At 44.0% G+C, this 25,072-nt stretch overlaps 1 protein-coding gene across 11 annotated transcripts; it reads left to right on the forward strand.

Annotated features, from left to right (window-relative positions):
• Nucleotides 1–187: 187 nt before the first annotated feature.
• On the forward strand, nt 188–24,731 carry synj1 (synaptojanin 1). Of its 11 annotated transcripts, none has more exons than XM_047327514.1 (32): nt 188–340; nt 1,310–1,472; nt 1,601–1,687; nt 2,094–2,361; nt 2,584–2,809; nt 3,829–3,912; nt 4,203–4,280; nt 6,820–6,881; nt 8,407–8,503; nt 9,314–9,489; nt 9,567–9,648; nt 9,772–9,924; nt 11,219–11,384; nt 11,813–11,836; nt 12,317–12,508; nt 12,684–12,768; nt 13,145–13,285; nt 13,378–13,570; nt 13,719–13,877; nt 14,135–14,291; nt 14,502–14,628; nt 14,840–15,052; nt 15,140–15,218; nt 15,388–15,553; nt 15,649–15,831; nt 16,284–16,412; nt 16,597–16,635; nt 18,118–18,159; nt 18,954–19,006; nt 19,103–19,277; nt 19,364–19,668; nt 21,151–24,731. In XM_047327514.1, exons 2-32 carry the CDS (start codon nt 1,349–1,351, stop codon nt 22,120–22,122), a joined length of 5,037 nt encoding a protein of 1,678 aa, XP_047183470.1. In that variant the 5' UTR covers nt 188–340; nt 1,310–1,348; the 3' UTR covers nt 22,123–24,731. The 11 variants fall into 11 exon arrangements, with proteins under 11 accessions (XP_047183470.1, XP_047183473.1, XP_047183480.1 ...); XM_047327517.1 differs by having other exon boundaries at nt 11,228–11,384; XM_047327516.1 differs by lacking the exon at nt 188–340 and adding an exon at nt 358–1,035.
• The last annotated feature ends 341 nt before the right edge of the window (nt 24,732–25,072 follow it).

The raw sequence follows: 25,072 nt of genomic DNA on the forward strand, positions 1-25,072 counted from the left end.
TTATTCGATCGGAGGAACCGTCACTCATGAGGAAGTAGTGGACGATTACATTTTGTAGCTGGACCGTAATTGAACATTAAATTGTGTTTGACACATTTATTTTTTTTATTTTTTTTGGGGGGGGGGGGGGGCTGTATATGTTTATATACTTTTGAGTAAATGCCTCATTTGCGATTGTATTTTAATTTTTTTTATAGACATTACGGTAGCGTCAGCAGCTTTACGTGCTTTGCGTCGGAATGTACCATGTCGCCAACACGCCGGAAGGGAGGGGGGGTTTTGTTGTGACAGGCAGCGCAGCAGCGGAGGCAGAGTCACTACTACCCGGCGGGGGGAGACGGTAAGGAGATGTCCATCATCTTTTCCCTCGCTGTAATCCAAAACTAAACATGCAATTGTGTAAATTAAAACGGTCAGAGCGTGTGCACGGTTTTATTGTATGTCAAACATGGCCGTGTCGGGTCCCAAAAAAAAAAGAAAAAAGAATTAGACTTTGTCATCCCCCGGACGATGCAGGTAGTAGCACCATCTCAATATCCTAAGCTAGCTAGGAATGCTAGCTGCCCACTGTGATTAATCTAGCTAACGTGGCTAGCGTCAGCAGCTAGCGTTGAATAAACGCGTTCGCCTCATCGCTGTCGCCTCTGTCGTTGTCGTGCTCGGGTCGTGTCGCCATCTCACCAAAAAAAAAAAACGTGAAGTGCTGAAGAAGCTGAAAGCGGGCGGGTAAAAAAAAAAACACCAAAAAAACAAAAGCGTTAGCGGTAGCTGCGCCCGCTGCGGATGTAATGTGAAGTCGTGACTGTCCGTGCCGGGCTGGATGTTAGTGTCAGTCCGCCGGCCTCCACTGACGTTATCGATCACACTGTGCTCCTGCGAGCAGGTTTTGTTTTTTTTAAAAATACCATTGATTTGTTGTATGTGTGTGCGCGACTTCCGTTATCGGGAGTGTGTTGACATTTTGATTTCGCAATTATAGTTTTTTTTTCTTCTCGTCAGCGTATTGGCCAATCACATGACAGCTCTCATTAACAGGTAGGTGCATCGCCACGAATTCCAATGGGAGCCCCCGACGGTCTTATCTTGGGAGTGATGTACAATTATCCATAGTTTTGTTTTTTGTTCCATCTTTTACATTTGGTTCACTCCGAACGTTTCCTGAACAAAATGTCATAACTCTGCAAACACTATATAGGGTCACACATCCCCATCAAATCACAGATGTTGTGTGTGTGTGTGTGTGTGTGTGTGTGGTTTGGAATTTCTCTCGTTTCTGATCTGTTGTTCATTGTTTTTTCTTGTATTTCAGGTCATAACGTAGGTTTCTTATCCCCATCTCGAGTCAACAATGGCCTTCAGCAAGGGATATCGCATTTACCACAAGCTGGACCCACCCCCCTACAGTGTCATAGTGGAGACGAGGACCAGGGAAGAATGCCTCATGTTTGAATCGGGCGCTGTCGCCGTCCTGTGTAAGGCGTCTCGTGTCACTGCTCCGTGACGAGATATGAGTAGAATGGTTGAGTGGTGGATGTGATTTTTAGGAAGGAAACTGCCTTTATTTCCCTTTGATTGTGTTGCTTTTGTTTGTTTTTTCTAGCGGCAGCAGAGAAGGAGGCCATTAAAAACACATACACCAAGATTGTCGATGCCTATGGAATCCTGGGTGTCCTCCGCCTGAATCTAGGTAAAGCTACTGAAACATCTTCTCTATTTGTTGCTCCCAGTGTTGGAGAAATGTCCTGGGTCTGATCCAGACTCTTGATTGCTATGTTCATGTTTGCCTGTGAAGGCCCTCTGGTTTGCCACTGGTCACTTGTAAGCTGCTTTCTTCTGTCCTCCACTTGACCTTGGGGGCTCCTGTTATCACAACAAGGAAAAAAGATTAAAGCTCAGTCTTATAGATGGCTGAGATTTGACGGGGCAGTGATTTTGTATAAACCAGTGGCATCCAAGTTTAATAAGCCATTCCTTGCCCTGTCTATTAATGCTTATTATTAATCTGTCAACATGCTGGTTGCTTCCATTCTTTTTTCTTTTGCAATCTACCATTTATACATTTCCCCAAATAATACTCTGCCTGGCTTCTGCAGGTGACTCTATGCTCCACAGCCTGGTGGTTGTGACGGGATGTAGCTCGGTGGGAAAGGTGCAGGACTCCGAGGTTTTCAGGGTGACACAGACAGACTTCATATCGCTGAAGAACGACCCAGGAGATGAGGACCGGATCGCCGAGGTGCGAAAGGTCCTGAGCTCAGGACACTTCTACTTTGCCTGGTCTTCCTCCGGAATCAGCATGGACCTGAGTCTCAATGCGCATCGCAGGATCCTGGAAGATACCACGGATAACCGCTTCTTTTGGTAAGAGCTGAATGATTACAGAGTAAAATGGAGACTAATAGGCAAAGCCAAATTTATACATGTTCTGCAATCTGCACAGTGTGAGGAATTTGCTTCTTCTGAATGTGTCATATGGAGGTTGGCTGTGGGATTTGCAACTAAGGTGTGAAAGTTAACTGTTCACACTGAATTTTGCTTGTGTGTTGTTTACTTTATTGATTCTTTTCTTTATGAATCGAAAAGGAACCAGTCTCTCCACCTGCACCTGAAACATTACGGCGTAAACTGCGACGACTGGCTGTTGAGGCTGATGTGCGGCGGCGTGGAGATCAGGACCATCTACGCCGGTCACAAACAGGCCAAGGCTTGTATTTTCTCCCGCCTCAGCTCAGAGCGAGCCGGCACACGGTTCAACGTCCGAGGAACAAACGACGACGGACAGGTGGCCAACTTTGTTGAGACCGAACAGGTAAGTCCGATCTTTTACAGCTTTAATGGGTCACTCTCTTTTTGTTTGAGAGGTGTCATGATAAAAAGCTGGCGGTCACAAATCACTTTAATGCTGCAGTTTCCTCGGTTTTAGTAGATTATATTCAGTATGTTCTGTGCATGGCAGATTGTTAGGTGCCAATCGGAGCTGGACAAACAGGACACAGAGCAGGAGACGGGGACAAACACACTTTAGTCAGTTGGATATTTACATAATGTATCATATGCATTTGTTTATCGAGACACGTGACCTTGGTTAATACAGTCTATTTAGACACTGGTTATCTATTGACTGTTCAGGAGCTGGTGGATGTCTTGTGGCGAAACACTATTACTCCCACAGCTTCTACTGTCACTTTGAAAATATTTGATGATAGTTGATGATAATAAATCTGCATATTGATTTTATTTGTGTTTAAGATTCAATCTGAAGCCTTTTACTTTGCAGCAGTTTAGGTTTGTTTACTAAGTGAAGCTCAGTTCAGTGTGTACTTTTATTGCCGAGTTAGTATGTTGTCTGAAACATGTATATTTGAATATTATGCAAGACTTACATTTCTGATCTTCTATGTGGAAAATTACTTAAATCCTCAGCTGGCATTTTCATGCTTGAGGAAACAAAGGTTGGGTACAGTAATTGGAACTACTACAATTACAATACAGTGTAATACAGTACAACTATACATATTTTCTTTTTTTTACTATTACTGTAATTACCATAGTTTTACTGTCTTTTGCCAAAGTCTGAATAGGAAGTTTACAGAAGCTTCACAAGTGTGGCAGTTTTGTTTTTTAAATTGTATTGTGTTGTCAGGTGTTCTGGTTAATTTGGCCAGTCCCTGTGGTGTTGTGATTTCTTTGTCATGGAGGAAGTTACATGCTATCATTTTCCTGTGGTTTTATTTGTTTACAAAGACAATGTTACGGTCTGTTTTTTAATTTTTTTCAGTTGATCACAATGCAAATGTCTTGACCAAACTTTCCTCTTCTCTCTTACAGGTCATTTTCCTGGATGACAAAGTTTCATCCTTCATACAGATCCGTGGGTCCATTCCTCTTTTCTGGGAACAGCCAGGAATCCAGGTAATCAGAACAGAATTTGTTCCTTCTAGCCACGCTGAAAGAAAATCATGAAACCCTGTGTCTGTGTAGCAGACAATACTTTTTTTAATAAATGCTTATAGATGAGGCTGACTCAGTCTGCACGCTGTAAGAGTGAACTCAGATAAAGCCTGATAAATTGCAGTTCCTTAAACAAGAAAAAAAGTTATTTGCATCTGTTACGACAGCGTAAGGGGAATGAAAAGTCTCCTTGTAATCATAATGGGTATCTTTATCCTATCCTTAACACATTTTGTCCATGCTGTGTTCAGAAAAAGTCCATTAAGGGTGTTTTGTTGCACCTGAATGACAATCGGAAACTTAATGGACCGGATGAAAACCCCCACCTGGTATAACCGTCTTGTTTTTTTGTGGCTCTTTGTGGTGCTGGCGCTTTATTGCTGCAGGTGGGAGTTGCTCTGTGCAATGTCAAAGAACAGTGGTGAAAAAACTAAGGTAATCCCAAATATGGATTTCTATTCACCTCCCGTACACAGTACAAGTCCCAAAAATATAATTTAGGATGCTGTGATCAACCATTTAATACACACCAACACCGCTGGGATTATCTTGCCCCTGTCCTCCTGACATTGCACAGACTGGTGAATTAGATGAGGGAGGTCAATGATAGATTTAGTGGTTGGTAAAGGGCATTTTTCTGTTTTCCTCAGCTCCCAGACTTCTTTGGTCAGGTGAGAGCCTGGTCTGAAAACATCCCCCAGCCACTTCCCTTCACTCGGGCTATTACTGTCCCCCTGGCAGCTCGATAGGCGTTAACTGATCATATTGGAGGGTTTAGATGGCTAAGGCAAGCCAAGACCGTATTGGTCTCCTATTTAGTTTTGTTGTAAAATCGCTGGGGAGCTGGCTTGTGGCTTGTTTTCAGACAGATCTGCTTTTAAAAAACTGTTTTAGCACCTACACGACCCCCTGTACCGACTGTGGCTTGTTAGGCTTTCTTTCTCTTCGCTGTGCTCTCCAAATCATCCCCTGAGCAGGATAGTTTCGATCCTTTCCATAAGAGTCATTGATAATGATACACTTTGTGTAGGTTACAAATAGTTTTGAATTAGTCTTGAAACATAATGGTAGTGCAGTATCATAAACCCCTGCTAGGAAAGATGTAAATCAATAAGGTGGTAGGATTGCCCTCTCTTATAGGGGTCGACCGATATGGCTTTTTCCGGACCGATAACGATCATTACTAATCTAAGAGACTGATAACTGATATTTGTCTGCAGTAATAAAATGTGTCAAGATTTAGAATAACACAAACTCTTTAACGCAAAACGTTGTTGAAATGCCTTGTAGCGCATGTTTAATTCTCAGAACCTTTCAACATGACCTCAACACACAAAGTGCAGGGAGCTGTCAGCAGCGTTATTATGAAGTTGAACAAACAAACATGGACGGGACATCGCTAAAGCTCAGAGGGTAGTGACTGCGGCTGCATCACAGCCAAAGTAGCACATTTTAAAATGAAATTATCTTATCGGCAAAACGGTATTAAAAAAATGACGATACAGATAACCATAAAAAATGGTGAATATCGGTCGACCCCTACTCTCTAGCTGTTAGAGTCCTGGTTGATGACGAAATCTTAGTTCATAGTTTTTTATGGCTGTTTTGGAGAAAGAGACGTCAGAGGATTTGGTGATAAGTGGAAAATGATAGCTTGGGGCATATTCAAAAATATGCTTTAATCCCAAATAAACACTAGATGAATCCCCATTATACTTTGTCAGTGTCTGGGACACACCTTGAACTATGTGGGCATTATATTCTAGCAGTAAAGCACAATCAAAGTAAGTTTAAAAAAAGATGATTTGACCAGATGAACTCCAGGCGCTCACTGTTGAGCTGGTCTGAGGTGTACAGCGGTAACCCGAGTCCTTTCAGATGCCATCTCAGGAAGTTATTAAATATGCATTAGGCATAGATGTGCACGACAGCAGTGATACAGTAGGGAAGAGTGACAAAATGGCAGCAGCATGGAGCAAAAAGGTCTAGACCTCTCATCCAAGAGGCTTCTTCTTCTTCTTCTTGTTCAGCTCTGATCAATCCTCGTGGATGAGAGGTGAAAACGTCTTCAAGAAACTAAGTCCGAGTCCAGTTGCTCCTGATTCAATAGCCTCGTGGTTGCTTGGTTGAGCAGATGCAGCTCTAAACAGTTTGAGACAAACAATGTACTGTAGGACTGTTTAAAGTAAGTGACATCAAGGGAGAGGTTATTATTTAAGACTTTGTTGTCGATGAGTTAAGTCAAAATCCTAACGATACCCATCCTAAGTGACCTGCGTGGAGAGATGAGCTTGTACTTCATACGTAGAGAGCTCATGGCCTAACAAGGAAAAATCCCTAAAGCAGTAGAAATGTCCTCACAGGGTTAGGGAACAAGTCGTGACCTGTAGTGTGGAATGAGCTGGTTTCCATGTAAGTTTTGTGTCCTGCTAACCCTTTCGAGGTGCATCGTGTGTTGTCATGCTCTCTGGTGTTTCTCATGATTCAGTCACCATCGGTATACGATCAAAATAAGGCCGTGTGTGGGAGAGTTAGTGAGACAAAAAAAGACAAAACATGGACACATTCAATAAAGGTGTTGGAGAGACTTGACATACAACAGGATTTCTCTGCTGCTCAGTGTCTTTGTCTCTGTATGAACAAATCTCCCCATGCCGCCCCCCCCCCCCGTTGCTGTTTTCCTGCCCCATACTTTCATACCATTTTTAAAAAAAACAAGGTCTCATTTCCTCTGTTCAAATGTTGTCTAAAACTTGCTATCTTCAAAATGTGTCTTTGCGCAACTTGGCATTTTTGACCTTTACGGAGGGAAGACGCTCTGACTTGTCTCTTTTTTTTTTGTCCTTTGTGACTGTCTCTGCTCTGCAGGTCGGCTCTCATCGGGTCAAACTCTCAAGGGGATTTGAGGCAAACGCGCCAGCATTTGAAAGGTGATTAAAATGATCTGTGTTATGTGTGCACACGAGTGTGTGTTAGTTTCCAGCTGAGTCCCACTCCTTAGAAGAACACAGGAGACACCACAATACAAGGTTTGCTGCAGCTACTGGTCTAATTACAATAGTGAAAAATCTCTCCAGGCTCTTGAAGGAGACAATGTTAATTGAAGTTTTTCCTCAGAGACAGGTTTATTGCAGGGAACAGAAAGGAAACATTCGAAGCCCTTGATTAGCTGTCGACCTCAGCAAACTGTAATTTATAGTTATTGCAGACTGTTTCTTTGTAAAAGTCCTTGCTTGACTTTTTGAACATCCTTTTGAAAGTCATTTTCAAAAAGATTTTTTAACTGTTCATCTAATTAAGCGTGTGCATGTGTGTATTATTTCTATTTCTAAATCAATATTAATAAATAATGATATTGAAATTCCTCAGTTACATACCATCCATGTTTTCTTTAATCAACAAGTGAACAAAATACTTGTGTAGATTATTTACAGGAAGTAATTAAATGTTTGCAAGAACCACCACATCATTTTATCTGTAAACACTCACAGAGTTGTCAGTCTGGATCCAATATGTTGATTTACACATACACAGATTTTAATAAATTATTAAATCATAATTTTTGGAAGACAAAACTGTGAGCAGCGCTCTTTTATAGTTGCTACTTTTGTTGGGGACACTTAAGCCTGACTGACTGTCACTGTGGCCTAAACTCGGGGCCGTCTAGAGGAAAGATGATCACCCTAATCACTGTGCCACACCCTGATAGTTCCCCGCTTATCACCTGTCTGAAGCCACTCTTATCAGTCGTGCAGTAGCCACAGTGTTGACTCAGTTCAAGAGGCGGTTGTTTGATTTCCAGACATCTTGAACTGTAGAGACTCTGCAGGGCTGAGCCCTGTATTTATGTATTTTGATGACTACTATCTTTAACATGTCAAGACAAGCATGGCGGACTGTGTACACCGTCCGTGGTAATCTGAAACAAATCTGTCTTTTTTTCTCTCACACCAAATAGTTGGCAGCGCTTCTTGTTTCTTAAATATCCGTTCAGAGCAGAAGCGATGAGTCATCCTTTGCAATATCCTGTCGGTTTTCTGCAGTAAGAGCCTGTTACAGATAATAATTCAGTCAACATTTCCTACATCCAACACCTTTATAATCAACACGGCCTTCAGCCCATATCTGCCTTTCTCCCTGCTGAATTTGGCTGCATATCTCTTATCCTTTTAAACCAGTTACATCAGATATAGAGGATTCTAGATTCTTTACGTATCCTGGCTTTGCAGTGCCCCACTCTTTTTTTACCCCAGCAGACCCTAAATCTTTACAAAACAAATCCACCTGCGTCAGTGCGCCGTAAGGCTGTTGTTGATGAATCAGAGACATCTTGTGTGTACTGACTTTGCTATCATATTAGAAAAGGGATATTATTGGTTAACCACTAGTCTGTGATGTCATTTTAAACTTGGCAGTGCATATTATGGGACTGTACTGCATGTGTGTGTTTTCCAGACACTTCGCTGCACTGCGGAAGTTGTACGGCAAACAGGTGATCATCAACCTGCTCGGCAGCAAGGAAGGGGAACACATGCTCAGTAAAGCCTTTCAGGTGAGAGGAGCCATTCTCTGTCCCATAACCACTGAAGTGTGACGTTAATCTGATGCCTACAACAGGAAAAGAATTAGTCCACAACACACACTGATGGCAAACAATGTGTCTCTTTGTAAAAACCCACACACTAGCAACAGCGAGGAATTCTTCTGAGTAGGTGGACACTACCGCTCAAGACAGAATGCTGTCTGCTGCATTTTCCTGCTGAGGGAGTCAGTGGATGGATATCAAAAATGATAAAAAAATACCCTATTCCTTGGGTTTGCTTATCTCAAAAACTTATTAAATTCTTACCTGGACTCATTTTCTTCTGTGGACTTGAAGCTTCCACAGAAGCTTTAGGTTTAAAACTACACTGTTTTAAATAATATTAAAGGTAATAATATACTTTTGTAATAACAAAAGTTTTGACAGCTCTCAATCTGCACTTGTAAGCCACTTATTATGCTTGATAACTGTGGTCTTTTTTTAAAATCTATTGTGTGCTTTGGGTGTTATATTAGCAAAGACAAAAGTAAATGCTACTGTGAGCTAAGCAACAAATATGTTGTCTCTATGACAAAGGTGAGATTTAGATCTTTTAAATGTCAATCTTTTCCATTGACCTGGAAGCAGAGTCAATGTTTTTTTTACCAGATGTCAACAGCATGTCTAATTCCTAATTCCTAAGAATTCAAGCCACTGGTTTTGCATCAACAACTGAAAACGAATGCTGCTTCAGGTCCAAACAACGTACATTGCATTTGAAATTAAGTTAGAATTTCTGGGATTAAGCCTTTCCTCTCGACCTCTCACTTTTTTCCCCAGAGTCATCTAAAGGCATCGGAGCATGTGGCGGCGGTGAAAATGGTGAACTTCGACTACCACCAAAATGTGAAGGGAGGCAAAGCAGACAAGCTGCACAGTGTCCTGAAACCCCAGCTCGGCAAATTCATGGACGAGTGTGGGTTCTTCTACTACTCTGGAGAGACGGGTATCACAAGGTGAGAAAAGAATAAAAACACATATTGTAGTAAATGTTATTTTGTCTGTCATTTCTCATTTGAACGTGTCTTTGTAGGACTCAGGGTGGGACCATCAGGACCAACTGCCTGGACTGTCTGGATCGAACCAACAGCGTACAAGCCTATTTTGCCCTCGAGGTAGGAGTCTGACGCACTAAGCTCTTGTGTTGTTATGACATTTTGCGTTTTCTTTAGTCAAAGCCTGTTGTCCTCAGTGGGGGAGGCTTCTAGTCTTAACCCTCTGTTCCTCGCCGCACCCAGATGTTGCCGAAGCAGCTGGAGGAAATGAGTCTGACAGAGAAACCCCAGCTGGTGGCCAGGTTCCAGGAGGTTTTCAGGACCATGTGGTCCGTCAATGGAGACTCCGTCAGTAAGATCTACGCAGGCACTGGTGCCCTGGACGGCAAGGCCAAGGTACAAACTATGGACAAACTGAAAATACTCACAGATACACAAGTTCGTAATAATTCAGTTTGACCTTTTTAGATTATGTATGAAACACGGTAAATATGTCTCTGCCTGAGCAGATGAAACTTTGAATGAGAGAAGGAATTTAATTAGAAGTTTTCTAGTTGTTTTTTTTAAATTCTGTTTAATCTTAAAATATGTAAATGCTGGACATTTAGGATTCATCTCTGGAAAAGACAATCTTCATAAACACTCGTTACTAATATGTAAAAGACTACTCCTTCTAAACTGGAAAAATAAAACTTAAGCTAAGGTCGATATGTCAAAAAATAATTTCATATTTAAGTTTTGCCACCTTGAAATTCAGTTATTTTTATATTAACGTCTTTTTTTTGTCCACTGAGGCTGAGAGACATTCAGTTGTCTCTCAGTCGACCCTCACAACCTGTTTCCACCTAACTCGTGACCAGTTCATCTCACATCACTGCAGCCTAATAAAAGAAGCCATGAAAGGGGAATCATTAATACCACAAATGTCGCAAAATCCCCTGTACCGTATGTTTGACAGAATTTAGGATTTAAAAATATACATTGTGACTTTGATATTAAAGTGTAAATGGCTAGTTGTGCATGCAGCGACAGAATTCTGCATGAGCAGTTGATCGTCTGTGAGTAGAACTGAGTGCTTTCGTTTCTTAACTTTTGTGTGCTGTCTCTCTTTGCTGTCCTCTGGACCTCTCTTCCTGTGTGGTAAGTTCAACCAGTCAGTTGATGTCGTATTTGAGCTGTGGGTCTATTTCTGGTGCATTATTGATTAAGGGTCTATGGGCTAAATGACTGAGGATGGGATGGGAGGGATCTCTTTTATATATATATATATATATATTCATAAAACCTGATTTTATTTCCCTTGAGATTTCCCAATGATCCCTTCTTATCTGGACCTGGCAACTCTAAAAAGCTCCACGGAGACCTGATTCTCTGATTGACAGAAATCTATTTAAAGAGAGTGATAATTTTCTCACTGTGCTATCATTTCCAATTTTGCCTGCACTCTCATGGCAACATCTGTTGTCTTGATCGGTCGCACCTGGAGGAATCAAAATTATCGCCATGTGGCAACAGCTCAAATCACGTTGCACATGAATCAGGAAAATGTTGAAGTTGCACAGTCTCTGGCAGTTTTGATCCCTCTTGCTAGGTTCAAGGGTCTTGAATCTCTCATTCACTTTGAATCTTTACAACATTTGTTTTTAATTTGTCTTTTTGCGCACCCCCTTTTTTTTCTTCTTTTTTGTAGGTGGGGAAGCTAAAAGACGGAGCCCGTTCTGTGACGAGGACCATCCAGAACAACTTCTTTGACAGTTCGAAGCAAGAGGCGATAGACATCCTGAGGCTGGGCTCCACGCTCAACAGCGATTTGGCGGACAAGGCTCGGGCCTTGCTCACCACCTCCAGTCTTTACGGTAATTATTCACTACTTGGGTAAAATGAAGCATGGTTTAAATGAATCAAGAGATCCCATTTGGGTAAAAATGTACTTATTAATAGTGTAACAAATGTTTTCCCCATTTTACATATTACAGCTTTTATATTTTCTAATTGCAATTTTAAGAATGTAATTTCCTCTTAGCTCCATCAAGGGGGGAATTATTTAAATATCTTCACCAGTTCTAACCTGTATCTTTTAACCATGTAAGCCAGAAGCTACTCTGCCCAATAGGAGGGTTTGTCTGTGACGCGTCAAGGGGGAAGTGTAATCTCCACATGTCAGCGCTCTGTCCCGGTTAGATTAACGGCCGACCGACTGCACTGCTAGCGTTATCTTTCTAAAGCGCTGGTTAACCCCGCCCTTCTCTCCCTTCTCTCCCACCTCTTTGCGCACAATCTTAAGTCACTGAGCCCGTCTTACAATCAGGTACAGTAACTGACCGACTGCCCCCAAGTGGATGGATCTTTTCATCCTCTGTCACATCCTGTATTTGTCCCTTCATCCGTGTTTGCTACTCGTTATTTTTCATTCATGTATTATTATCCAATGTTGGTAGTGGTTTCACACTCTTGTCTGTTGCATTTTATCAGAGTCCTGCAACAGTGAAAGAGTATGCTGCATTTTGCCCTTAAATTAAACAAAATTAAGAGAGAGACATGAACCATTACCAAGGTTGATTATTGGAATTTTATCTGTATTTCAGTAAAATACGGATAAGATAAAAAGATTACACCCCTCCTCCCAAGCCCCATCCCCCCCCCCCAGAATTGTTAGTGTTTTTGGATGTCTCCCATTGGTTGTGATTAGCCTTCTCCCATTTTTTGTCGTTGTTTCCTTGTGTGCCACCCTCCCTACAGACACACAAATATCCCCCCCCCCCTAATCACCCTCTCCTCCCATCTGCAGCCTCCCCACGAGTGTTGCTGGGAATGTGTCAGAACTACCATAAATACACGAGGCCCAGGCAGATCCGGGTGGGCGTCGGCACCTGGAACGTCAACGGGGGTAAACAGTTTCGCAGCATTGCTTTCCGCAACCAGACACTCAACGACTGGCTGCTGGATGCTCCAAAGAAGGCAGGGCATCCTGAGTTCCAGGGTATGTTGGTGTTTGTTGATCCGCACTCACTGATAACGGTAAATTGTTATGGCAAAGTGTTGTACTTATTGAAGTCATCGTATTTTTGACTATTTAAAATAAAACATGAAGATGGAATACATAATAATATTTTTTTCATTTGTGTCGTACATTGTGTATTTCTTTCTCTTTACAGACAGCAAAGCCAACCCCATAGACATCTTTGCTGTCGGTTTTGAGGAAATGGTTGAACTGAATGCCGGCAACATTGTCAGTGCCAGGTATGTTTGCGAGTAACCTGTAATCTGAATTAATCCGGAATAGCCAAGATATTTCGCTGTGAAAAAATGTTTCCGGACATTCTAGAAAATGTCCGGAAAAATAGTTTCTACATTTTCTGGATAATGCCTTTCGAAAATAACGAACGCAGCAGGGAAGTCCGAGTCAGACGTGTTCACATCAACAGGAAAACTTCTAGAACATTCTGAGGCATCTGGGTGGAGCGTTGCAGAAGGCAAGACATGATGATAATTCCAATGTGGAAAGCAGTTTTTAGGAAAATATCTGGACATCAGTGCATGTCTGAAAGCAGCCTCACTGTCTTTCTTGAATTATACCCTTTCTACACTACATCACGTCTTTCTGTCCTGGTTTCAGCACCACTAACCAGAAACTGTGGGCAGCCGAGCTCCAGAAAAACCTCTCACGGGACCACAAGTATGTGCTGCTTGCTTCGGAGCAGCTGGTGGGAGTGTGTTTGTTTGTGTTCATCCGCCCGCAGCATGCACCCTTCATCAGGTATGAAATTACACATTCTCATCAGGAACATATGTGGTTATACTTAAATCACAGGTGTGGTTATAGACGGGATCTTGCCGTGTATCTCTCAGGGATGTGGCTGTAGACACTGTAAAAACTGGAATGGGTGGAGCCACGGGCAACAAAGGTGGCGTTGCCATCCGCCTCCTATTCCACACCACCAGCATCTGCTTCGTCTGCTCCCACTTTGCTGCTGGCCAATCGCAGGTCAAGGAGAGGAACGACGACTACAGTGAGATCACGCGCAGACTCAGCTTCCCCATGGTAATAACAATATTCATCCAACCATCCATTAGCCTTCCCGCTTATCCTTCAAGGTTGCCCGTTGGCAATTGAGTAGACATGGCTGTTAATAACACTAAACAAAATCTACTTTTAGTCTTAATTTCCATGCATCTGTCTCGTTCCCCAGGGTCGTCTGCTGTACTCGCACGATTACGTGTTCTGGTGTGGAGACTTTAACTATCGTATCAACCTGCCCAACGAGGAAGTGAAAGAACTCATCAAACAGCAGAGCTGGGACGCTTTGACGGCCGGTGACCAGCTGTTGGATCAGAAGAACGCCGGTTTGGTACGGGCCCCTGCAGAATACATATGTATACATATTTACAACAGCAGTAACTGTTTACTTTCACTTCTCCTCAACAGAAAAGGATGAAGTCGATACTATGATTCAAGATCTGTGAATAACACTGGATTTATAGACCTTATAGCAAACAAAGGGTTGATGTTTTATGCCTAAAATATTAGATTTTTTTAAACACACCTAAACCTGATGACACATCCTTTACGCTTCAGCCGATAAGAAAGTTCTCTTGTCTTCAACAGGTCTTCCGTGGTTTTATCGAGGGGAAGTTGGATTTTGCTCCCACCTACAAGTATGACCTCTTCTCAGAGGATTATGACACCAGCGAGAAGTGCCGCACGCCGGCCTGGACTGACCGCATACTCTGGAAGAGGAGAAAGTGGAACTTCGATAAAACGGGTGAGCTACAGAGCCGCGGTCTTCCCAGCCTTAATTATTTCCTTCCTGTCACTGGCATAAATACGTTTTAGGCGTATTCATCCTACTGTCCCTCCTTGGGTACAGTAGAATAAAAACTGTTAAAAAAAATCAACAACAAAAAACAAAAGAGCTCTTTCTTTACTTTTATGTATTTCTGTACATTTATGCTTTTGTGCATATGTCTTGCAGCTGAGGAGATGAATGTAGTAGTTGCAGGCTCTACATCTGGGGAGAGTGAGGATGACCCAGACAACCCCTGGAGCCCCGGTGCCTTGAAGTACTATGGCAGAGCGGAGCTGAAGACCTCAGACCACAGGTCGCTAACAAGATATTGTTTATCTGTGAGAGTTGTGGAAATAAATGTTATTTCTTTTCATGTCACGTCTGTGTCAAGTGAAACCACTGATCACATAGACTCTCAGCTACCGCAACGGTGCAAACCAATACTCAGGCTCTTTTGGGTGTTTCTCACAACGGCCCCTAAGCACTCCTCTCCACTTACCTTACTTTTTCTCATCCGTCTCCAGGCCTGTGGTGGCAATAATGGACGTGGACATCCTGGAGGTTGACCCGGAGGCTCGACACCAGGTCTACAAAGACGTCATCGCCCTGCAGGGGCCTCCGGACGGAACCATCCTGGTGTCGCTCTGCACCTCCGGCCCGGAGGACTACTTTGGCGACGCACTCATTGATGAACTTCTGGACAAATTCACCAATTTTGGAGAGGTCATCCTCATCAGGTTAGCCGGATGTCCTGACACAGAGAGACGTCTGTATATCGCCATTATCTGTTTAGACGACATTGACAAGTGTCCTTTTTTTTGCAGGTTTGTTGAGGAGAAAATGTGGGTGACCTTCCTGGAAGGTTACTCTGCTCTCGCTGCTCTGTCGCTCAGTGCTTCCACTGTAAGTCATAACTACTTAATCTATATGACTTCTAAGCTTTAAAAATACTCCCGTAAAGTCTTAACAATATAGATATGAATTTTTTATCCATCTCCTTTTCTGTAACACTGTTTTTCACTTGTATACCATAGTAATTCTCCGTTGCCTTCATCTCCTGGTGACATTATAGGTCCTTGGCAAGGTGATCGATGTCCGTCTAAAGAGTCCAGGCTGGATCAAGAGTCTGGAGGAGGAGATGAGCGTAGACAGGATCTGTGGAACCATCCCCATGTCAGCCAGCTCCACTCTGCTCGCCGAGGACACGGACATGGGCGACGACGATTATGATATGGAAGGTGAGCAGGGACTAGTAATCCCAATCCCTATCCCCTCAGGGGAATTGCCACTCACCGGGAAAATTAATTCTTGCCCTCTTGTCTCCTTTAACCAGGCGATGTGGACGACGAGGTGGAGGAGATCCTTCCCCAGCACCTACAGCCGGGAGCAGGCGCCGGCCCTGGGTCCTCTCCTCTCCCTTCCCCCCGCGGCAGCCCCTGCCCCTCCCCGACCCACGGAGAACCGTCAGCCCCCAGCAGACCCAGCCGTGGGCTGCAACCCTCCCGCCCATCACAAGGTGAGCGCAGCACACGTGCAGCCTAACGCGCCCTGAATCTGGTGGCTTCCTGTCTCTGCCTGCTTTGAATGTAAACTGTAACTTTGCTCTGTTTGTGATGCATGGAAGCTGAATTAAATCCGTCATTACTGAGGAGAAGAAGTTCAGGTAAATGTAACGTGTGATGATTCAATCAGTGTTTAGTGTGAGGCGGCTTGTGGTGCATCTTACAGCAAACTATATGTTTCCTTCTGAAACATGTTTTGTAGTGCAGTGTTGAATTGTGTGCAGTGTTAGCGTCATACCAGCTGCGCACAGGGACCAAACTGAAGGATGGCATACCACATAAATCACATGACATTAGGTCATGTAATGGACACAGTATAGAGGTTCTTCTCTGTATCGTGTGACTAGTTGTTCCTCAGTTAAACTCCCTTTGTCATTTGTAAACTTGCTCCTCTTTTATTTTTTAGGGCCTCCGGTTGACTTCCAGCCTGGTGCCCCCACATCTCAAGGCTTTGAGCCCAAACGCCCCCCTCCCCCTCGTCCAAACGCCCCCCCGGCCAGACCCGCACCCCCCCAGCGCCCACCACCACCATCAGGTATACTATCACCCTATTAACTATTAACCCTCTTGTATACAGTTAATTAAATCCTAGTTTTCTGCGGTAGAACTCAGAAATGTAGCCTGCGACTAAATAACATCCTTCATTTGAAACAGGGATATTTGTGTGATTTTTTTTAACATATTCCCCTTTATCCAACTGCTTCACCTCTTTGCTGAAGGAGGCACGAGCCCTCTTCCGGTTAGGAAGGGCTCTGGAGGTAAAGTCATAGCTGTGGAACTGTGCTTTAATTTGCTTACGTTGCTGAAGCATTGGAAGTAGTGGCTGGCTGCTATCGTGCGTCTGACGCTGTACACAGAGGAGCACATTGCATTAGTGCTGATTCAGCAAGCTGTCATCATTAGATGTTCTTTGTTTTGTATAGAGACCCAGTACTAATTTCTGTTTCTAGAATAGGACTTAAAATGAGTCACAGTTTGCGCCAGAACCTAATTTAAGACTTTGCAGCTTCAGTGAGTTGTTGGGTTTCTGATTGGAATATTTCGGATCATTCAGATATCTTGGCTGTATCATCGACTACCAGTCTAGAACTCGACATGGATAATCAATTGCAAGCGTTGCCGACCCTTTTTGTCTTGCTCGCAGCTGTTGTGCCGTTAAATTCTAAACATATGCAATGCTACAGCTGCTAAGTGTGTGTTTGTGGTTAAGTTCAATATTCAGTCCTGCCTGTGTGCATTACCTAAACCGTATCAGTAGGTCAGATTTCGGTCATAGATAAAATGTGCAGTCAAATTTACAACTATCCGTCCTCTGGGGTCTCTATGTGAGTGTTGTGAACTGTCCTAGAAAGTGTTGCCCCCATGTGAATTTATTAAATATGTGGTATTATTAGCTAGAAGGTGAAGTTTTCAAATATTTTATTTTGTTAATCTATTGGTTTTGTCATGTTCCTTGCTTCACTTTATTTTTGAAAAATACTGTTTCCCCCTTTTTGACTTCAAGACTGTGGCGCCTGTCTCAGCCCACTGCTCGCTAGGAGAGGCAGTGAAGGTAACTTCACTAGGTGGTGTTTCTTCTTTATGTCACCTGACCCCTGTAGTCTCACACCGAGCGATCGATGTTATGATGCCATTTTAATATTGATGGTTCACCACCAGTGACCAATTGTGCATCATTGTGGGTGGTCTTAGTCGTGTGTGTGTGTGTGTTTGTTTGTGAGAGAGAGATCTGCCTACAGTAGGAGGCCTGTTGCAAAACAATATTTCTGAAATGCAGAATAATAGTAATAATATTCCTTGTTGCAGGAAATTCAAACTTTTCTACCCATAAGACCACATTTAAAAGTGCAATTTAGTAGTATTATCATTATATATATTGGTCATTATATATATATATATATATGTATAAACACACACACACACACACACATATATATATATCGGGCGATGTATCGGCATCAGAAATCTTTTACTACTTAATACCGATATTGGCATCGGCCCCCAAAATTCCATATTGGTCGGGCTCTTGAAAAAAATCCTTCGATCCAGAGTTAAAAATTTGTATGAAAGTCGGCTCGGCGACAACCTGGCAAATACATAATCCTGTTCACAGCGTCTCAGACTTCACCGCTCTGCTGCTCTACCATGCTCGTAAAGTGAACAGCTGCTTCCTCTCTGACCGGCATTCCAACTTGTGTGTATAACAGTACATGTGGTTTGGTTTCCTTTGTGCTGCGAAGGACCAAAAAGCCCGGCTCTGCCTCGGCCGGACGCTGCTGCAGGTGAGTGTCCACAAACCACGACGCAGCCTCACTCGGCACTGAATGCATCACTGAAGACGAGTGATTAATGTGTCAGTTTTCATTTGTCTCTTGGAATCAATCTTTGCCTGGCGTTTTTCTTGTACTTGCAGGGAGTGATATGGAAGGAGATTATCTCGTGTTATCATTTGTCTATGCCCTGACACAAAATGAGCCTGCCCCTGGGTGGATGATGGGGTTTGGGTTGCGTAGCCTTTTTCGGTGACTTAGCCCCATCATCACCTGACCCATTTGCATCATGTGTGTGTCTGTTAAGCTACATCCCTTTGTCCCCAGGAAGGGGGGGGGGCCTGGTGTGTGTGTGTGTGTGTGTGTGTGTGTGTGTGTGTGTGTGTGGTTAACAGCATTGACTTATGTTTGTCGGCTGTGCAGTGAAGTATTACACAGACGAAGACATCTAACTGTTCACAGGAGTTCATCAAGAGAATAGTAAAAGACGAGGTGTGTGTGGTGGTCGGCTCCAAGAACAAGGCCTGCCTCTCTTCCAGACCTCCTGTAACTCAGGAATGACCCTAGTCATTATTAATAATGAAGTCAAGCATGGGGAATTTGGTCTGTTATACGTTTGGGCGGGTGTGCAGTTGACGATCTGTTATTAGGCACAGTACTAAAAGTTATAATTTTTCAGATTCTTGAACGCTCCTGCTTCTCCTTACATCTCTTCCTAGGGAGACACATGATAAATACAGAATAGTAGGATTTTATTTATTCTTTGGTCGCTGACGAAGCTGGTTCGTCTGTCTGATCTCTTTCAGGTCGGGGCCCGGCAGCAGTGGGAGCTCCAGGACCCGGAGGTGCCCCCAGACCAGTGAGATCTAAATCTAGTTCGAAATCAATTCTTCCACTGATTGCTCTCCAAACTTCTAAATTCCTTTCTGTTTCACATTCCCTTTTCACCTTGCAGAATATCCCTCCTCGAGCCGGCGTGATCAGTATTCCCCCGCAGTCTCGCCCGTCGCCCCCCGCTCACCCTGGAGCACCCAGACCTATCCAAGAAATGCATCCAGGGGCCCCTCGGCCCATCCCAGACACCCATCCCGGAGCCCCGCGACCCGAAAAACCGACTGACCTGCCTTTGGGTATTACACAAGATTATCAACACTAGAATGTTATTCATGTGATACGGTGAATTAAAGTCTCAACTCTGCTCTGTTTCCTCCCTCAGGTCCTCCGCCCTTGGGGCCACCCCCTGCAGTGAGACCCCAGGTTCAAATGCAGGCGCCCATGCAGCCGCAAACTACTGCCCCTTCATATCAGTCCCAGCTCCCACCACCGATGCAGCCGACACTTCAAGCTCCTCTCCAGCCGCAGCAAGCAGGGCCTCATCCCCCTGCTGCTGCTGCTGCCGCCGCCGCCGCCCCTGCTGGGCCTCCGCAGGGTCTAGCCTCTCCCAAACCCCCACCCCGCTCCCGCTCCTCTCACGCTCTTCCGCCCGATGCCGCCAAGTCTGAGACGGCCCCAGCTGCACAGGTTGGTGCCAACTTCCTTTTCATTATATTATCGGAATTTCGAAAAAAGAACTCTAACAACCTTTTTTTTTAAGATTGTAGACGAGTCATGTACTACATGTTCCTGCTCAAATTCTGAATATTAGACAAGAGATTTAATTCTTAATCGTGATAGTTGTAGGAGTCGGACTCTTTTCTGCTTTATCATCAGATTAGTTGTGTGTCATTCTTCCTGCTTTTGTCTCTCTGATGCATTTGTCTCTCTCTCACAAGCCGGAGAAGCCCTCAGGGTGACAGGTACTTGATATTAAAAACCACCTCTTTGTCTCATCCTCCATAGCACAACAGTCCTCTGCTCCGATGTTTATTATCACCTCTCATGCATTACACCCAGTGACCTCCACCTTTCTCTGTTCTCATATTTGATTTTCATTCCTTTTCTTTATGTCCCCCTCCCGAGTTGTTTTAACCCTGGATGTTTACTGCATTGTCTTTGTTTTAGGACCACGGGGTGGAGCATTACTTTGTTTTTGTTGGGTCAAACATTTCAAACCATAAATAACACAAAGAAAAGGAGCAGATTCAAAAATGTGGTGTTTGTCGTCGGCCATTTTCCCCTCCTCACTGGTCCTTTCATGTCTGCTCACTGTGGTTCAGGTTCTCAAGTGAGCAAATGTGAAATGAAGTCATTATTTGATTTGACATTGTGTCTAATTTGTAATGTATGTTTTATCTGTGCTAGAGTTAGTGTTTTTTTTATGTGAACTGTGATAAATCAGTAGTATCAGCAGTAGTAAACTTAACACAATACATGTTTGTGAGTGTTTTATAGTGAAAACAGATTAAAGGCACCCTGTGGAGGTTTATAACAGTCGGTGGGATTGAGGCTGAATGAGCAGGTTCTCATCGTCTTTGTCGAACCAAGTCAACATTGGTATGTGGGCGACTCAAAAGACCTGTGACCTGCTGACTGCAGAGGGAGATGACGCTAATGTGTACGGGAGCCATGAAACACAAACATAAAACGGTCGTACACATCTTAAGATTTGCAGACTGTGATGTGACAGAAAATTAAATTTAGGTCAAAGTGTGGTGCTGCCTCTGATTGATACGGATAAAAAACAATGTAGAGACCGACAGATTTATCGTCTGGTCGATTAAATTGGTCTTTACAAGCCTTTCGCAGTAAGTTAAAAAAAAAAAAAAGGTCAAACTGTAACTGTAAAATATCAAGCCTCAATTGCAATTCTTTGTTGTTCCTCACCAATATTTATAGTGCAGTATATGCATGTGAATTTTTTTTTACTCCCTAATATCGCCATTATCTTTTAGTAAGAAGCACTGAATGTAATCAATGTTTACAGAAAAAGCTCCACAGAGTATCTTTTATCTCTCGATATAGAGAACTGATGATTTATCAGTTACAGTTAGACACGCTCATATTTCAGCGGTGCAGTCGTTCTGACAGCTGAACGGCATTTTCTCTCTTTGTTTTCCTCCTCAGACGAATGGACTGAACGGAATCCCAAATGAAGCACAATGGAAGCCCGACCCCTTCGACACGCTCTCGTCCGATTTCCTCTCCTCCTCCTCCTCCAGGCGCGCCACCCAGTCCCTGAGCAGAGGCTCCTCTCTGCGCGCTCCCCCCTCCGCTCCTACTTTGTCCATGTTCAACTCCAGCACTCTCCCGTCGTCCTTCTCCCTCCAGTCCTCCGCACTGTCGGACCTGCGGCCGCTCGGTTCGTCGTCCTCCTCCTCCTCCTCGCTCTCCACCCCGTCACCGTTTGCCTCCTCCCTGCTCCCGCCCCCTCCGGTCCCGTCTCGCAGTCGCTCGCAGGAGGCGCTGCGGGCCTCCCCCTGCCCCTTTCCAGCCGAACCGCTTCCTGTCCGACCCAGCAGCACCAATCCCTTCACAGGTCCGCTCGCACAGCAGCAGCACGCTCGCTCGCTCACCCCCGACTTCAGCGTCCAGTGTCCCAGCATGGCGCCGAACCCTCAGAGGCCCATGCCCGCTCTTACTCAGCCGCTCATCCCCACCCCTGCAGCTGCGCCCACCTCCCAGCTCCAAAGGACCATGTCCCTTTTTGGACCATCATCCACTCTCAATCCTACCACACCTGCTCCTCTGTTCCCCTTCGCCCCAGCTCCTGTCCCTGCCTTGCCTCTGGCACCGCCCTCCTCCGTTCCACCGGAGGGCAAACCCACCAAGCAGTGGGTCACTTTTGATGACGATTTGGATTTTCCGCCTACGACCAAAACGCCACAGAACTTCCCCCCCAATTCCCTGGTGCCCCGAACTCGGACTCAGCCCTCTCGCTCTGTGTTCGACTCCGAGCCCGACTGGTTGTCCGCCGCCCCTTCAGCATTCCCGACCTTCCCTCTTCCTGTCCCGACTAGAACTGCGACTGCGAACCCGAAACTCCCAGAGGGATCCGGCGACGGCTGCTTCTTCCCCAGGGAGTCGACGGAAAGATAGGAATCGACCCTTGATAATGTAAAGGGCACGTCCAGATATGTATAGATCTATGAAAACATGTGTATATGTTTGTGTTTATGTACAAAAGAGACAGTATTTAAGAAGAACAGACCGATCCCCCTTCTTTTATCACAGGAAAGGAAAGCGTGTGTGTTCTGACCACAGAGATGTTTGCTTACTTGGTGAAATTACCGTTTTATTTTAAATATTAATTGTCCTTTTTTTTAATTTATGCCAGCAGACGTGCCTGTGTCTCTACAGTGCACAGTTATACAAAGTATATCTATATGCGCAAATCCTTTGTGTAAGCACCCGTGCAATATCTAGACGTGTCTCTGTGGCCGCGCGGTGTTGGCCCGCGAGGGGTTTCACCCAAATCGATGTCTGCCACCAAACACGCTGCAGTTTATATCTGTCCATCGCGCAGGATTCTCAAAGAGTAGAGGAGAATCTTACTTTCTCGGTTTTGTCATGTGGTAGGAGGCTAATGCACTGCAGGTTCTACATACGATTCCAGATTTGCTGCTGTATACAGCAGTTGCATTGCTTTCATTTGCAAAGAGTACAATTGTAAAGTTTGTTTGAGGAGTGCAGAGTTCAAAAGTCATAATCGTGCGCTCGCTTTTTATCATGAATGTACTTTATGTTGCACTGGGTCATGTCATCGCCTCCTCTCCGACGCCACAGCGCGAACCACAGCGGCGGCGCGAGTCGGCGTCACAGTCGGTCAAACTGCTTTGCTGGCACACGACTGATGCTCTGGAATATCTCAGTTTCCACTCGATAGCAATTTTTTTTTTTATCAGTCGTCATTCTCTCGTCTATACGCTTAGCTAAACATATTTTGTAGCTTCTATATCAAAAAAACGTATACATAGTGGTTTATGTATGAATTTTACGTTTTCAAATATGGAAACTGAAACTCGCTAAATGTAAGTACGCGCGCGCGTGTTTGTGATGACCGTATCAGTGGTTTGCACAATGTAACTGATATGCACTGAAAGGCTGCACGTGCTCTCTTGTCGACGGCAGAGAGACAAAAATAAGAGAGCCCGCAGATCGAAGAGATGAGGGCTTTATTTTATTATTTTCCCACCTTTCCACCTCCTTGATTTATCCAAAGCATCAAACCGTACTACTGTAGATCCAGAGAATGTGGCACCTTCGTGTGTGTGTGTGTGTGTGTGTGTGTGTGTGTGTGTGTGTGTGTGTGTGTGTGTGTGTGTGTGTGTGTGTGTGTGTGTGTGTGTGTGTGTGTGTGTGTGTGTGTGTGTGTGTGTGTGTGTGTGTGTGTGTGTGTGTGTGTGTGTGAGAGAGAGAGAGAGTCCGAGGGCATCAAACAAGGGCCATTCTTAATCATGCTTTTAATTTCCGAGAACATTTACTCTAGATGATATAGCGTTGATACTGTGGTGAGAAGTAACGTGTCGTGTTTGAGCTGCATATCGTCCGTTTATGTGTTTGTATGTAAGTGTGTGTGTGTGTGTGTTTGTGTACAGTGAAATACCAGAGCTTTTCCCCCTAAGAAGTCTCGTCTCTTCTCTCTCTCTCTCTCTCGAACACACTGTATTTGCCTACAGGCTCTCTGAACTAACAGCCACTGTATTATCTCACTCGCGGCTGCAACTGTATTTAATGTCCTGAGGGCTGACGACAGGCATCACTCAAAGCAACCACAAAGTGAGAATTATTCACCACTGCAAACACAGACTCATCGACACTGAAAGCTCGGACCCCGAACGCATCACCAGAGAACATTTCCCAGTTGGCTGTTGGCTGCGTTTCCTCCCGGGCGCCAAATACATTCCAGTAGGGAGCGCGTGAAATTCCTCTCGGCCTTTTTCGCGGCGCCACCTGTGACATCGCCCGTTGTTTCCTCCAGTTGAGAACTTCACTGATTCCTTAACCATTCTTAAGGTGTGTGTGTGTGTGTGTGTGAGTGTGGTGTTGTTGTCAAGAGGTGATGTCAGTATTTCTTTGTTCCTGTACTACCTACCCTCACTCTTTGACCGCTGTCGAGTTTCGTAGCTCGACATCAGTGATGACAAGCAATAGTTTAGCAAAAATGGGATCAGTGAGAGCAAAATCCTCCCTAACGCGACACACACGCCTGCTGTTGTAGACGAATCAATTGTCGCCCCCCCCTCCCAAAAAAAATCTTCAGAAATAATAAATAAAAGGCTAAAATGTCTTGAAAAGCATTTTAATGGTTCGTGGTGGATAAATCATGTGAACCAAGAAAGAACCAGCTGCTCCGTTTTAAACATGTGATTATGAGTAGAAACTATATCTGCATTAATTAACAGTAGGTGACTTAGCCAGCGCTTTGTGTCATGTCATGTTCCAGGATGAAAAATTTTATAGGAAAACAAATTGCTCCTTTTGTGAGGTCAGTGTCCCCTTTTTATGGCTATATTAATAATAACCCATAGTGAATAAGAGTCTGTGTCGTTGAACATATTCTGTGCGTATTAACGATAAAATCATGAAGCTGCGAGATTCATGTCAATACCAGACGTTCCATATTTTAAGTGCACAGCCGCTTGCACCTTTATGTATGAAGCAGTTTATGTTGTATGTATGCAAAAATAAATGTACGTTGGCCTGAGTGTCGATGGTTTTCTTTTTTTGTGTGAATGCATGCACTCACTTTATTGTGCAACATAAAAACTAATCATATTAATCATACACAAAATGTATCATCTGTTTGTAAACCTACAGAAATAATGTTTCTGTACTGTACTGCCTACCTACTTTTTAAATTTAGATTCTGGATATTATTACCAAAGGGCTAAATATCACCCAGGCACGCATTTGCATACATACAGGCGACACGCTGGGGTTGTTGTGCACCAAAACCATTGAACTAAACTGTATCTTTGTTTAAATTGAATTATATTGCCACCTGTATTTTCCCTGTTTACTTCACATTCTACCTGTATAAAATCCC

Source organism: Scophthalmus maximus, chromosome 2 (genome assembly GCF_022379125.1).
Source record: "Scophthalmus maximus strain ysfricsl-2021 chromosome 2, ASM2237912v1, whole genome shotgun sequence".
Taxonomy (NCBI): domain Eukaryota; kingdom Metazoa; phylum Chordata; class Actinopteri; order Pleuronectiformes; family Scophthalmidae; genus Scophthalmus; species Scophthalmus maximus.

What these genes read in the sequence shown, in the direction of transcription:
- synj1 (XM_047327514.1), top strand. Translation starts at nt 1,349, where the DNA reads ATGGCCTTCAGCAAGGGATATCGCATTTACCACAAGCTGGACCCACCC. An exon ending in GCGCCCACCACCACCATCAG is followed by an intron (nt 16,413 to 16,596) that starts GTATACTATCAC and finishes TCTTTGCTGAAG; the next exon opens with GAGGCACGAGCCCTCTTCCG. An exon ending in TCGGCCGGACGCTGCTGCAG is followed by an intron (nt 18,160 to 18,953) that starts GTGAGTGTCCAC and finishes GATCTCTTTCAG; the next exon opens with GTCGGGGCCCGGCAGCAGTG.